The sequence below is a fragment of the Misgurnus anguillicaudatus genome, chromosome 18, assembly GCF_027580225.2.
Source record: "Misgurnus anguillicaudatus chromosome 18, ASM2758022v2, whole genome shotgun sequence".
NCBI lineage: Eukaryota > Metazoa > Chordata > Actinopteri > Cypriniformes > Cobitidae > Misgurnus > Misgurnus anguillicaudatus.
In genome coordinates this window covers 22737524-22753499 of record NC_073354.2, presented here as the reverse complement: position 1 = coordinate 22753499, position 15976 = coordinate 22737524, and the positions used below count along the sequence as shown (strand labels likewise).

Here is a 15976-nt window from a genome sequence, read left to right as displayed (position 1 = left end):
ATTCAATGACTTTGGCTTCATGGACATAGACTACTTAAAATAATAAAAAAATATAAATTTTCTTTCTGCACTTGATATGAAACACACTTACAAGCAAACAAATTCCACCTGTGGTAGTAATAAGCTGAAAAAATTCAAATATGTGTCTTAGCAATCCATTTCACATGAGGGTTGATAAAGAAAAACATTCCAGCACCGAAACCTTGCAAGTTATTTCACCTTACCTTTCTATGACACACTGGGATAAGAAGGATGTTTGAGCTTAGCATGACCTGGCATGTAGAAATTGTTTTTATTGCGACAGGTTTTAGGCAGAGAGCCCAGCAGACAGATAACTGTTTTAGCATACACAAAAAAGCTTTTGAACGTTGTTGAACTGCTCCCATCAACAGCCATTGAAGTAGTTCACCTTGAAAAGACCCCCTCTTTCCACTTCATTTTGGATTCTCTGATGTGTAAATCTGAATACAGGATGTAGCCGTAAACCTCTGACTCTCACGACCGCGCTTGCAAATTTCAGCTATCAAAATAGAGTGGCGGCCATGAGAAAAGCAAAACCATTTTTTCGCTTTCCATCTGAACTTGCCAAGCAACCGAGACGTGATCGGAAAGAGCTCTTCTGCCTTTTCATCTTCAAAGGCGTGCTATTAATAATCTCCATAAATAATAACAGGTTGCCAGGAGAATGGCCTAGATGAGTATGTCCCCTCCAGACACTTTGTTTGTCTCAGAGGGCACAGTGAATAAGGTATTTAGCCATTAGGGTCAATGCTTAAATTGATTATCTATTAAATTGATTGGAAAAATACAACAGGGTCATTGCTGTTATAGCACAGTTTGCATTATGTGTCTTAATATAATAGATATAAGAACTCACGGGAGTGTTTTCCCGGACAGGGCTTATCCTAGTCCCAGACCAAAAGGCATGTTTGAGCTGCCTTAATTTATAAACATCTTGAATCTTAACATACATCAGTCCCACTAAACACAGGACGTCAGATAGACATGCAGATCATGTCTATATTGGGTCCGCCGGTCTATCACCAATTCTGGACATCTATTCGACGTCCAAACTAGGTCCATGGTATGAATGCAATAAGTATGTCTTATATACAATGTTAAGATATGGTTGTGTGGCCGAGTGGTTAGCGAGACTTGCTTGTAACCCAGAGATCGATAGTTTGAATCCCACAGCCAGCAGGAAACTGAAGTGTTTCAGTGTTGCGATGGGTGAAGTGAAGAGACAATCATCTCTTTTCGCTTTTTTCATTTCTCTTTTCCTTACACGGAGGTCCTACGGATGTAAACATTTAGATGTGCAGAAGACGTCGAAAAAAAGCCGCCGCCTGGCGTTACAAAACAGCCCCTTTTATGGACCGGATTCGGACGTCCAAAAATTACATGAAAAAGACGTCATTCCGATGTCACTTTACGCAGTGGGGTGTTATTATTTTGTCTCAAGATGCACACCAGTATTGTTTTTTGTAAGGTATGCTTGTAAGGTGCAGTATGTAAATTTTAGTGGCATCTAGTGGTGAGGTTATTTCAACCAACATTTCAGTCCACCGTTTACCGAAACGCATAGAGAAGCTACGGTAGCCGCCACCAGACAAACATGTCATCTTCAGAGACAACTTGGTAAAAAAAAGTTTGTCCATTAAGGGTTTCTGTAGAAACATGGCGGCACAAAATGGCGACTTACATGTAAGGGAACCCTTGGTGTATGTAGATAAAAACATGTCTTCTAAGGTAATAAAAACATAACAGTTCATTATGAAAGGTCTTTATATACCACTGAAAATATGGTTCTGTATTTTATATTGCATTTCTTTCAAAAGATCCTTATAAAAAAGTTACACACTACCTTTAAATGTCCTAATATAACTAAGGCCTAGTCCTGGATTTATCCAAACCTTGTCTGGAAACTGTCCCACAGTCTTTAATGACAAGCTTTTATACAAAATACTTTGTTTTTTTAAGTTCTTAAGTTCCAGTTTCAGTTACAACAGAGTTTTGTGATATTGGCTTTGATTTAAAGGGACAATCAACTTTTTAAAAAAAAAATATATGCTTATTTTCTAGCTCCCCTAGAATTTAACATTTGATTCTTACCGTTTTGGAATCCATTCAGCTGATCTCCGAGTCTGGCGGTAGCACTTTTAGCATAGCTTAGCACAATCCATTGAATCGGATTAGACCAATAGCATTGCGCTAAAAAATAACCAAAGAGTTTCAATATTTTTCGTATTTAAAACTTGACTCTTCTGTAGTTACATTGTGTACTAAGACCGACAGAAAATTAAAAGTTGTGATTTTCTAGGAGCCAGGAACTATACTCTCATTCTGGCATAATAATCAAGGACTTTGCTGATGTAACATGGCTGCAGCAGGCGTAGTGATATTACGCACTGCCCGAATATAGTCCCCTGCCTTTGAAAGTAACCAAGGGGACTATTTTTGGCAGTATTTTTTGTGCGATGCTAATGGTCTAATCAGATTCAATGGATTGTGCTAGGCTATGCTAAAAGTGCTAGTGCCAGACCCGGAGATCAACTAAATGGATTTCAAAACGATAAGAATCAAATGTTTAACTCTAGTGGAGCTGAAAAATTAGCATATATTTTTTTTTAAATAGGAATGTTCCTTTAAGTACTTTGTGAATATATCTTTAGGTATTAAACTCGGTTTGTACAATTTTACAAGACATTCTTCTATATATTTTGCTATAGTATTCAACTCTTTTACTGCCCCACTTAATTGAGATTTACGTCATTCAGTCGAAGAAAGATTCTGTTCATCTTCGGTGTAATAAATTAGAAAACTGTGTCCGAGTTGCCACCATGAATTAATTGGCTATAATAGATTAGTCGATAATACGATTCACTGAACATTCTAGCATTCTATCTTTTTAACTACCTCCCACATCTTAGCCTCATCAGAAATTATAAAGTACCTCCTCCCTTTCTCTATGCACATGAAAAATGTGCAAATGTAAGTGTAGATGACCTGGGGAAATTACTGGACTGTTTTACATGAACATGCAACAACCCCATTTATCTCTTCTCCTCTGCTATTAGACACTTAATCTATTATCATGTTCATTTTTTCTTAGCAAACTCAGTTAACACAGCTGATTTTGCCACTATAAAATCAGATAGGTTGAATGGAATGATGATGTAACATATTGTGGCGAAGGGATCATCGCCACAAGAACCACAATGACATAAAGCTGGGTGAACCCAAAGTGATGTCATATAATACTTTCAGTTGCATTTTGAAATAACACGTACACTTACCAGATATTTTTGTACAAACAATAACCTTGTGTTTACACATTGTATTAACATTTGTCTCCGGTGACCCGATCACAAGTTGTCAGGTGAGACAGACAGTCATTTACAACTGTTATCTTATATGTGTTTCCTGTAACCACTTGTGATTTTGCAAGGGGATTTCATAACTGCACACATCACTTACCTAAAGGAATAGTTCACCGCAGATTAAAAATAGCCCATAGTTTACTCATCCTTAGGTGCATTTGACTTGTGGGCGTATAGTACACGTACACTGTTCTAATAATGAAACCCTCGCGTAGACGTAAAAAAATGGACTATACTTTCACCAGGGCCGTGCAAAGACATTTGGGACAGTAGCCCAAACAAAACAAAAAAAGGGAGGTGGTACTATTAATATGGTTTTAATAAAATATGATTATTATTATAGATGTCTCTGAGACGTTTCCTAAAAGATGTCATATATACATATTCAGGAATTTTGGATCAAGGTAAAATTTTTGACGTCGGATCAACATTGGATTTTGACGTCGCATCAACATTGGATTTTGACCTCAGATCAACGATGGATTTTGATGTCGGATCAACGTTAGATCCTGACGTTGGATCAATGTCTGATTTTGATGTCAGGCCAATGTTGGATTTTGACATCAGGCCAACGTTGGATTTTGACGTCGCATCAACATTGGATTTTTACGTCAGATCAACGTTGGATTTTGACGTCGCATCAACATTGGATTTTGACGTCAGATCAACGTTGGGTTTTGATGTCGGATCAACGTTAGATCCTGACGTTGGATCAATGTCTGATTTTGATGTCAGGCCAATGTTGGATTTTGACATTAGGCCAACGTTGGATTTTGACGTCGCATCAACGTTGGATTTTGACGTCAGATCAAAGTTGGATCCTGATGTTGAATCAACGTTAAATTTTGACGTCAGATCAACGTTGGATTTTGACGTCGGATCAACGTTGGATTTTGACGTCGGATCAACGTTGGATTTTGAAGTCAGATCAACATTGGATCCTGACATTGGATCAACGTTAGATTTAGACGTCAGATCAAAGTTGGATCCTGATGTTGAATCAACGTTAAATTTTGACGTCAGATCAACGTTGGATTTTGACGACGGATCAACGTTGGATTATGACGTCGGATCAACGTTGGATTTTGACGTCGGTTCAACGTTGGATTTTGAATTCGGATCAACATTGGATCCTGACATTGGATCAACGTTTGATTTTGACATTGGATCAACGTTAGATCCGATGTCTGATTTTGATGTCAGGCCAATGTTGGATTTTGACATCAGGCCAATGCTGGATTTTGACGTCAATACCCAATTTTGAGCAGATGTCAAGGTGAATTAAGACTTTAATATCTGCAGAAACCCTTTAGGTTGTAAGCTGATATTTCATAATAAATGTCCACAGACTTATACTGGAAAAAACATTTACAGATTGCTATATCCACTTGGATTTTGACGTCAGATCAACGTTGGATTTTGATGTCAGATCAACGTTGAGTCTTGACGTCAGATCAGCATTGCACGAAGTGGATTATCAGAATCAGTGGATCTTTAGCAGAGTAGTAACAGAACATTTTAAGGGGGCGTTGGCGGTTGAGATAAAGGCAGAAAGGCAGTGTCTCCAAACCCCGGCCCACCCCCCTGTGCACGGCCCTGACTTCCACCTCAAGTCACACATGACAAGATCTGTCAAGTAGTACTTGTCTTAAAAAGCCACATGTATAATGCCAAAGTATAAAACCATTGTTTTAGTGCATTAATTTAAGTGGTCAGTCATTGGGGTCCAGGATGCATCTGTATGCATTTGCATTTACATTACAATACGGTCATTGTGTTACATTTCTGACCACCTTCAAATGCAAGTGATCAGATCTTAAAACATTGGACCATATTTACACATGTGCTGACCACTTGTGATTGGATCACCCGAGAATGATGTTATTACCAGGTGTAAAAGGGGCCCTAGAGCTCCATGAGTCTCCAGCTTCAGTCTCCATAATCAGAGTCAATGTGCTCACCTCCCCATCCCCCAAATGTAATGGGCTAGATTAATCCCTGCCTCTGCCTGAACCGAGGGGTAGCAGGGGCTTTGCCTTATAATAGCTGCCATCCATCAATGATGTGTGCGCTTTGTGTCAATAGCTGTGAAGGAACACTACTATCTTCACAACTAAAGATAACATTGAGATCACAGTGGAAAAAGGATACATGTTTCTTATGTGTGGAGAGTGGAATAAAGACATACAGAAAGCTCCTTCTAATAAGGAAGAAAAACACGGGTCTTGAAAGTGGATACAGGTCCTATAAATTAGCATTTTATTACTTATCGCATGTATTTTGAATTTGAAAAGGAGGGTTTCAACTGAATGCACTTTACAAATAATACTGAGTAGGCACTGGATAACACAATACAGTTTTTCTCTCAGCCCCTGCGGTCATAGAACAACTGGGGCCAATTTAGCTCTAAGAAAAGGCAAATTTGTTGGAGAACATCTGCTACAAAAGTATAATGCTGCTGTTAAGGACATGGGAACATGAAAGGCTTTCTAAATATATAAGGGCTCCTCAAAATATCTTTCAGAAAAACAGCAGTGCTACAGTATTAGATTTTATGACATTGATTTGGAATGTCATTCTGACAGAACCTCTCTACTTTATAAATAAATGTGACGTTTTGAGATAATGTGATAAGAAAGAATGACTGACATTTGTGGAATAAAGAGAAGAAAGGCACTTAAAAGGCAAATAAAGACCTTTGATATGGAATGGTGGAAAATGCGTTCTATATGTGCATATTTTAAGGTGATGTGAATATCTACTGCCAAGACCTATATTCATTTTCCTTTATCTGCCATTTAAATTATTTAATTGTAAATGGTAAAATAACATGAAAATTTGATTAGGCAAATGTCCAACGTGATCTCATAAGAATACGTGTATTTTTACGTTTCAGTGTGGTTGTACCATACCTACATTGAGTTACTTTTAAAACACAATGAAACGTATAATATCAACAAATTATTTACGTATGTACAGCTTTACAAAGGTACAAATTTGTACGTAAGTTATTCCTATTCATAAATATTGAAATTGCGGGCTTTGGCGTCATATTTCCTTACTTATTTGTTTAAGACAGTTTACCCATTTACCTAATGAAATGATTATGATATTCAGAGAATTTCACAATATTGAACATTTTAAAACTTTAAAATGAATAACATTTCTGTATTTATTTAACTATTTTTTAATATTTAATTTGTTTGCCATGACACAAAAACGTGTTTTCTCCTATGCCGTCTTCTATGCAATACGTTATTATTACTATTAAGTAGGGGTGTACTGATTAACCGTGCAAATGCGCGTTATCTCAATGAATGAATTTTTATGAATTACGGTGAAATCCCGGCACATCCAAAAGCAAGGGGGCGCTCTTATGCAGAAACACCCTTTGTGCCACAGAAGAAGTAGCATTACAAACGCTATTCCAGGAAATGTCTACAAGAATATTTATATATCGCTGTTCTTCAAATTGTTTCAGGTATTTTCATGATAATAATTAATATTTTGAATGATTTTGTTTAACGAGTGTTGCTTTTTTAAATGCACATTATAAATGACTCCGACTAATGATTTTAGATTGATAAGGACTTCCTACTGACCAAATGCTGTAGTACACGCACAAGCTGTGCATGAAACACAGAATCGCAGCTTTGCGATTCAGAATCAATTTCAATGGGATATACGATAAATCCTTAAAGCCCTACTATTAAGCAATAATTACACAAAAATACAACATAAATTCACAAAAGATGTTACTTTTATTCATTTGCTGTATCCACATCTTTAAAATTCATACGATTGTGAGGAACAGATCCAAATTCAGCCCTTTATCCAGCGATCTTGATCCGAGTTCTCATCAGCAACCGTAAAGTCAGATTGCGCGTTTGTTATAGGCTAATATAAATTTGAATTAAAATATCGCGCCTCAAAAAGCTTTACGACACATTGCTTTACGGCAGTGATATCAAAAGCTCATTGGCTCTTGCATGCCATGTGACCATATTTCCACCATTTTCGTTTCCGTTCTACGTTTGAAATTTTTAAAAAAATGCGCCGTGACAGAGGGAATGCAAATCAACGTTCTCTTGGATTAGTAACTTTAATACTTCTCTTTACTTTACTTCATATACTCCAGAGAGGACTTCGTCATTTTTACTACTTTTGGTACTGATTTTAATATTCGCAATAAATAGGTTTTTGTGATTACATTTGTCTGTCTGTTATGCTTTTTGTAACAGTAACGTTAAATGATTTTAATAAACTTTTTTGCGTAATGCTACGTTTAAATGTTGTAAATACGTCTACATTGTACGTTTTAGCATGTATGTAAACGTACAAAAAAAAACACGTTTTTGAAAGTTACGTGTAAATACTACGTATTAACAGTGAGACCAGGCTGAAATGTCAGGTTTAGTGTTATAAAAAATATACAGATGACATACTTGGCTGAGAATGTTTGAGACGTTAATAAATAAATGTTTCTATTAAAATTAAAAATCAACTATAATCTGATTAGATGAATTTAAAGGATCTGTAACACTACTAAAGAAATTGGATTACAGTAACTAATTACTTTGCAATACGTTACACCAATGACTGAATGTAACATTGATGAATAGACGAGAAGATTCAGCTAAATCTTCACGTATAAAGAAAACCAAAGAGCATCAAGCTTCTCAGTATAATGAATTCTCTGTGCTTGAGTAGGTTTGCCAGCACCAAACCTCCCAACACCTTTGAGTTGTGTGTCAGTCAGGTTCATCAAGTTCCTTTCTGGCTCATTAGGACCAGTCGATGAGAGCGGAGCTTCTTGGACGTGGGGGTTGAACTTTAAAGGTGCCTGTAGCATAAGCATTCAGAGGATTGCGTGTGTGTGTGTCATAGATTAATGTCTATTTAACTGTAATAAAACCATGGTTAATTTTGGGTTCCAATTCATGTTAATTTAAAAAAATCTGAGAATCATGCGATAGTTGCATGTATAATTGACCGTTTCAGACTGCTTTTATGTTCTGCTTTGTAGTCATAACATTATTCGCTTCAACACCCATGGAGAACACAACTCCTCAGGTGTTTTTTTATGTAAGGGAAAAGCCTTTCACACTTCACTTTAGTTTTGTTAAATAACGTGTTTTAACAGCAGCAACACCCCCCCCACCACCACCACCACCACTTCCTACTGATCTGTGTGGCATATCACCGTTCATTAAACTGCGAGGGAGCGCGGGCGTTCTTAATGGATGTTGACGTGGTGCCTCAGATAAAGTGCAAGCTGTGGATCTTGTTACCTGCAGGTTTGTTCTGAATACGACCACCTGCAACCTCAACTTTAGCCTTTCTGTGTTTATCGCGCCCGGGCTCGGCGCACCTCTCTTTTCCTGCACCAGGTAATTAACTGGAATGTCAACACGAGATGAACTGCTGTGAAATAATAGCTTCTTTTATCCGGCAGTCGTGATCATTATCTTTGTATTTTTTTCTTTTCCAACCCATCTCCAGCGCTGTCACCTCCTCAACCCCAGCCCCTCCTCGCCATTGTCTTATTTGTTCACAATTGATGACATCCACTACTTACCTTTAAATTAGTCTGCCCCGAGGATGAAGTGCAGCGAAGAGGCTTGCAGAGGACTTCAATTTTCAGGTACTGTAGCTGTGAGCGGTTTGCAAATAAAGCCATGACAGCTTACTAATTCAGTGGTTTTCGGGAACACCTGGTTCCCTGTAAAATTTCACAGAGAAAAACATTTTTTAAGTCTTGGATCTGAATTTCTTTAAATTGCATGGCAATTTTACATAATATAGGAACTGGGGAACTTAGCTCTTGTTGCACAAAACTTGGCTTGTCAACTAAAAGAACGAACTAAATTCTGACTCTATGACAAAGATCTGGACCGACTCCAGTCTCTATCAAAACTAGGTCATTTTTCACTCATCACAGTCTTATGGTGCAACTCAGCTAGCGATTTGGATAATAATAAAACCCCTGAGGCACAACACAAACTGACCAACACAAACATGCCTATTATTTATCCACCATAGGTGTTTTTGTTACAAGATAATACAGCAACATTATTTGATTGATGCCTTTCATCTTGCCCTTTGCCACCCCATATGCATGAGGCCTGTAGCTATGACACGAAATCGGCTCCAGTAATCGATAGTTTGAAAAGGGCACACACACTCACAGAAATCTATGTCCACCCTGCACCTTGTCGAGCCTTCCTGTGGTGTCAAGAGAGAAGAAAAAACTCTCCCTCAGGCAGTGCAATCCATCAACACAGAGCCTGGCCTTCAGTCTAAACACACTCTCATTATAGCGGGTCAGGGCCTCACGAGAACCTCTGAATACATGTTTACTATTACTGCAAAAAGTGGCAAACAAGTGCTCTTTACCTACCAGTACTTGGCTGGTTTTATGCATAATATGCTTAGTAAACTTATGTCGACAGCTTCATTTGTGATGTCAGTGCTGCCTGACATTACAAAGCCATATATGTCCAGATTTTTATTATAAAGTTAGACAGTAACTTTCAGTTGAAGTGTAACTTTATTGTATGCTGTATATGTGACGTTTATCAATATTGTAAACAGCATGACACAAGTTGCAGAAGTGTTTTTGACATACTGGAGGAAATGTTTTTTTCATTTTGTAAATCAACTTGAGGCCTGGCCACATTAATATGTTGTTCAATTAACGGGACACTCCACTTTTTTTCAAAATATGCTCATTTTCCAGCTCCCCTAGAGTTAAACATTTGACTCTTAGCGTTATGGAATCCATTCAGCCGATCTGGTGGTACCACTTTTAGCATAGCTTAGCATAATTCATTGAATCTGATTGGACCATTAGCATTGCGCTAAAAAATAACCTAAGAGTTTCGATATTTTTGCTATTTAATACTTGATTCTTCTGTAGTTACATCGTGTACTTAGACCGATGTAAAATTAAAAGTTGCGATTTTCTAGGCAGAATGGCTAGGAACTATACTCTCATTCTGGCGTAATAATCAAGGAGGCGCAATGATATTACGCAGCACCTGAAAATAGTCCCCTGCCATTGAAAGTTACTAATGGGACTATTTTCGATGCTGCATAATATCATTGCGCCTCCTGCAGCCATGTTACGGCAGCAAAATTCTTGATTCTTCTCTTTGGTTATTTTTTAGCTCAATGCTAATGGTCTAATCAGATTCAATGAATTATGCTAAGCTATGCTAAAAGTGCTAGCACCAGACCCAGAGATCGGCTGAATGGATTCCAAAACGGTAAAAAATGAGCATATTTTCAAAAAAAAGTGCAGTGACCCTTTAAACCGCATCTTTTTCTTTCCTATTTGGCCTTCCTTTCATACTGAGATAGCATTTTTGTCAACAAATACTATTCTTTTGAAAGCATTTTCACATTGTGGACTGTGAAAAGAAGGCCTTTCGAAAATGATGATGCTGTTTAGTCGTGTGAAGCCACCATGTGACCTATTCAGCCCAAAGCAAGATGCTGTACGACAGTGTACCTCAGTTGTTTTCCTGCTGTCCAGTTTAATAGCGTTATTAAAGAGTAATGTCCGTTTGTAAATACTCCAGATTGCATTCAAACAGGCGGAAAATAAACAAATGTGTGACGCAAATTACGCTTTTCGAAGCGTCTTACGTTTTTTCATGCGCAACACGTGGACTTTTTTCAGATGTTTAGTGTGAATAAGGAGCTTTTAGAAATGCTAGTGTGAACAAAGAGCGTTTTAAACTAAAACACTGTTGTCAAATGTATGGATAACTGTAGACATAGCCTCAGACTGTGTTTAGTACGAGAAAACCTTTACAACTATATAAAACCAGCACACACCAGCTTGTTAAGTATTTTCTGTTTATCTTCCCGTGAAGTCACTCTGGTCTGCCAAGCATCAGACCTTGAAAGTGTGGAGACATGGGGTCAATTGCATTACAGTATGTATTCCACTTCAGAGGCTCCTTATCTAACCATGATAACAAAATCCTTTACTCTCCCCAAATCACAGTGACCGTGGTATTTTCACTGAAGAATAAAAACTAGATGAAGCTTCAGAGCAAAACACGCATGGTGAATTAAAAGTTGACAGACCAAAGTTCCTGTAGGCATCTGTAAAAATAAAATAAAAAATCATGTATGGCATGTCACCATGTTCTTCTGGAGATATTACTACCCATATTTTTCTTAAACAGCAATTGCGTTTAACCTGAGATCATTCAAGTTTATTTAGCCCAAATATTTTAACCTACGCAGTTTTACAAGACAATAAAACAAAGTGTTGCAAAACAGCCCGTTTCCACACCTACTCAGCAGTGCTTTGAGTTCACACATCTAACGGCAGCCGTTAGGTAAGCTATGGCCCCTGAGACCAAAGCTAGCCATCGCATTCGCAATCAATGGCCAGGACGCCAGGTCTGTTAACTCATTTATGTGAATGTAGCACTCCACCCATTGCAAGTGTCCCTCCATCATTTCGGTCACCTAATCTGACTTTGGCCTTTTGTGTGCTGTTAAGATTGAAAGCATATTGAACAAGCCCGTCTAGGGGCCATTCAGAAGGAATACATTCCTGCATCTTCAATATCAGATAACTTCTAGTCAGGACTGTCTATCGACCCATTCCTTTAGCACTTCTCCAGTGTGTGAGTGGCAGCTTCTTGTCTAAAGAAGATAAACGCCAAGGAAAGATGAGTCACTCCTGTCTGGTGTGCTCGTCTCTGCCTCTCTCTCTCTCTATCATCTTCACCTCTATTTTCAGCCAGGACTGTTTTACCTCTGTACAAGCCTCATCTAATTTACTGTAATGCACCACTGCTCTGAGAGCAGGCGGGTATTTATATAAATATAAAACGGGAGTATGCACCAAAAGCAATTTAATGTGACAACACAAATTTTTTAATGCTCCTGGCAAGTGGCTTCACAAGCTTATTAAAACAATGTTCATAGTAAATGATGAGTACCATTACATGTAAAATGTCCACCTTTAGACATTTCAAACGTTTATATCAAAATATTGTCATTTTTAAACAAGATGGTGGTTTACATAAGTATGGCTTGTGGAAGGCAGCCATCCGATTCAGGCATTTGGGGGGTGTCTAAAGGAGATGCAGACATTGAAAATTAATATTTTTTATATCTCAATATTCTAATGCAAAACTGCCTTGTATTTGTAATGTGTCACCGCATGAGTCTGATGGGGTGAAGCTCTGCATGGGGGTGGGGTAGAAGGGATTCAGAGGGGTAAATGATTGCCCTCTAGGGGAAGGAGAAAAAGAGAGAGCGACAGAGAGGTTTATCCGAGAAGGAGCTGGCTGTCAGCCAGAGCTGTGGCTATGGTGGTCTACAGAAAGAGGCTTGCTCACCTCCTTGACACAGCAAATCTTTGCACTCTCTCTCTCTCTCTCTCTCTCTCTCTCTCTCTCTCTCTCGTCTGCTCTCTGGACACATCATTACAGTACCTTAAAAATAAATAGGCAAAGTAAATATGTAGGTCAAGGCGAGTGGGCTGTGTATGAAATCATTATTCTATTATGCGCTCGTGCTTGGGAGTAATAACCCACATACATTCATCTTGCATAATACGGAAAGTGGGACAGCGTGGCATAATCAAAACCAACACTTACATATCCTTTTCATGACATGAATCAATAAAGTTTGCGTGCATGTCCAGCAGTGTGCATGCGCCACCCGCAGTTTCTCTAAATTGCACTAAATAATGGGAATTTTAAAATGCATTTAACCCTGCTGAAAAAAACAAGATGGTAGGCTGGTGGTTTAAAATAGTTATCCCAGGCCAGCCTGGCCAAGCTGGTGGTTTTACCTGGTAAATCACTTTAGGATACAACAAAAAAAAATGATGGGCTCTCACCCAGGTTTTAGCTGTGAAAATGTAATATTCCTTTTTTTTAAAACACACCAAAGCACTAGATTTATCATTTCATTTTATCTCTATACCCTGACAGGGCTCTCATTCAGTATGCTTGTCTCGCTCACCCTGTCCAGACATAATGAAAATCCCACCCACCGGCATGCTCACAAATGAAATCTTTCACTGGACGCAAAGAGTTAAGAGAGCGTCTGGCGGCGTGTGGGAGGAGCCGAAGCACGCCATTGGATAATTATACGTGACGTAATCGATATGAAAAACCTAGGAACTAGTTAAGAAGGCGTACGGTAACTTTGAAAAGAGGTTTGTCTAGTGCGGGGCAAGAGAGTACAGAAGCTGAGAGAATATCTTGTGAGAAAGTGAAATCTTTAAACTTTGTGAACTGTGAAGGGATACAGGGACATGGTGCAGCGGACGGAGCACAGCGAGACGGAGAGCAGCATGTCGCGAGACACCACGGACACGGAGGAGAACGAGCTGATGGCGTGCAGCCCGGTGCAACCGAAACCGGACTGGTGCAAAACGGCCACCGGTCACATTAAGCGACCCATGAACGCGTTTATGGTGTGGTCAAAGATCGAGAGGAGAAAAATCATGGAGCAGTCTCCAGATATGCACAACGCAGAGATCTCCAAAAGACTGGGAAAGCGATGGAAAATGCTCAAGGACAGTGAAAAGATCCCGTTTATCCGGGAAGCCGAACGGCTTCGGCTACAACACATGGCCGATTACCCCGACTACAAATACAGACCCAAGAAAAAACCAAAACTGGACGGTGCTGCCAAACCGGCAATGCAGTCGCCGGAGAAGATCAGCAAAAGTGTCAAAGCAGCAGGAAAGAAGTGCACGAAACTCAAACCCGGCAAACTGGGAAGCGTCAGCGCGAGATCTTCCCAAGACTGTAGGTTTAACTACGTATTCACAAACTTAAAAGTGAACAAGTCTATCAAAAGGGAACTTACCGATGATGAAGATGAGGACGACGACGACGATGATGAGGACGACTACGATGACGAGTACCCCTCTCGGATTAAAGTCGAGGAGGACGAGGAGCCCATCAGACTGCACAAAGTTCCCGCGAGCCCCACGCTGAGCTCCGCTGCCGAGTCGGAGGGCGCGAGCATGTACGAGGAGTCCAGGCACACGAGCGGCAGACTGTTTTACAACTTCAAAAACATTACCAAGCAAAGTTCGGCGTATCCCGCCTCCGTATCACCAGCATCCTCATTCAGGTCCGTCTCTTCTTCGTCCAGCAGCTCCAGCGAGGACTCCGACGACTTGTTGGTGGACTTCAGTTTAAACTTAGCGGCTGGCTCCCACGGAGCGGACTTGGGGAACACTTCAGGAAACCTTTGCCTCTCTCTGGTGGATAAAGATTTGGACTCGTTCAGCGAGGGCAGCCTCGGTTCTCACTTTGAGTTCCCGGACTATTGCACCCCTGAGCTCAGTGAAATGATCGCGGGAGACTGGCTCGAGGCGAACTTTTCAGATTTGGTTTTCACTTACTAAACTAAACGTCCTCTAGAAGCGAGGCGTCTTCAGGTTATCGTTTGACTTTGCCTCTGTGGTTGTAGGGGTTAACACGACGGAACGTAGCCTACGTTATGTCACCGGTAACGTAGCAAAGCGACCTAACTATGACAGGGTTGTCTATGGTTGATCTGTGGGATTGCAGTAAAACTGCTTAAACTAAGGTGGAGAGCAAATGTAAAATCTGAACTATGCATTTCCATCCCACCCAAATCTCTACAGGGAGTTGGCAAAACGGCTGCTGGACCGAATGGAGGCGATTCAGAAACACTGTTCAGGATGTAACTTTTCCCGAGGTCTTATGTCATTTCTGTATGCCACAAATGTTTCTTTTTTTGTAACCAGTTCCGTTTCCCTGCAAACATGGGAATGTTTAAGCAGATTACACACAGGTATGGCAGGAAGCATTTTGATACATAACCAACATACCTCATCTTTTTAAAAAATAAAGTAAACTATTTTCTGGCATATTTTTGTACAGTTAAAGGGGAATGTTCTTACTGTGCTGTAAATGAGGTTTCTTCAGGCACTTCAACCCGGTTTCATTTGTAAAAGCATGCAAGAATTAAACCAACAACTTGCATTTAAATGCCTTGTTATTATTTTGCTCGAGGCAAATGTACAGCTGTAGATCTGAAGCATTTCTATAGAGAAGTGTACAGTGGAATTTTGGGGAAAACACATAGACCTCATTTCTGGTACTAGAATGAAGATTGTATATGTTCTGTAATATAGTAAAGCTAGGAGTTTATGTATATCTGTGTGAATGGGTCCCAAATAGCAGGTGTAAAACTGGATTTTGTTTTGCTTTTTTATCACAATGGCACATTTTGTTTTTCATTATTTTTGTGCAATATACTCCCAAAATGGACCATCTGCGTTTTGTAGCAAAGAAAATGAGTTACATGTCGTCATGCTGAAGTCTGTATCTGACACAAATAAATCAGCTGGAACTGATGAGAAAATGTATGTCTGGTTAATGGTGTGTTTGTCTGTGTGTTTAAAACTGATCCAAACAGGACATGCAAAATCTTGCAGTTAAGTCATTACAGTGGGGTTATTTTTAACTGGTAAACATCTGCTCCTTTAAGAAATCAAATCTCGCGGTGTGGGATGAAGCCAGCTTTTGATTGGTTTAATCCCCCCATCCACCACCCTCTTTGCTTTCTGCATT

The 15976-nt window shown here is 39.4% G+C and overlaps 1 protein-coding gene and 1 long non-coding RNA gene across 2 annotated transcripts in view; one reads left to right on the top strand and one right to left on the bottom strand.

The window, feature by feature from the left end:
• LOC141350338 (uncharacterized) overlaps positions 1-9247 on the bottom strand; it is a 35798-nt gene extending 26551 nt beyond the window's left edge. Inside the window, exon 1 of the long non-coding RNA XR_012358440.1 lies at positions 8959-9247. This is a non-coding gene — a long non-coding RNA (uncharacterized lncRNA). The remainder of the gene's footprint in view (positions 1-8958) is intronic.
• A 4297-nt stretch (positions 9248-13544) lies between these two features.
• On the top strand, positions 13545-15767 carry sox11b (SRY-box transcription factor 11b). The gene has a single exon (XM_055186598.2). It carries the CDS (start codon positions 13675-13677, stop codon positions 14779-14781), a length of 1107 nt encoding a protein of 368 aa, XP_055042573.1. The 5' UTR covers positions 13545-13674; the 3' UTR covers positions 14782-15767.
• The last annotated feature ends 209 nt before the right edge of the window (positions 15768-15976 follow it).

Excerpts from the sequence above, each read along its gene's own strand:
- sox11b (XM_055186598.2), top strand. The coding sequence starts at position 13,675 with ATGGTGCAGCGGACGGAGCACAGCGAGACGGAGAGCAGCATGTCGCGA.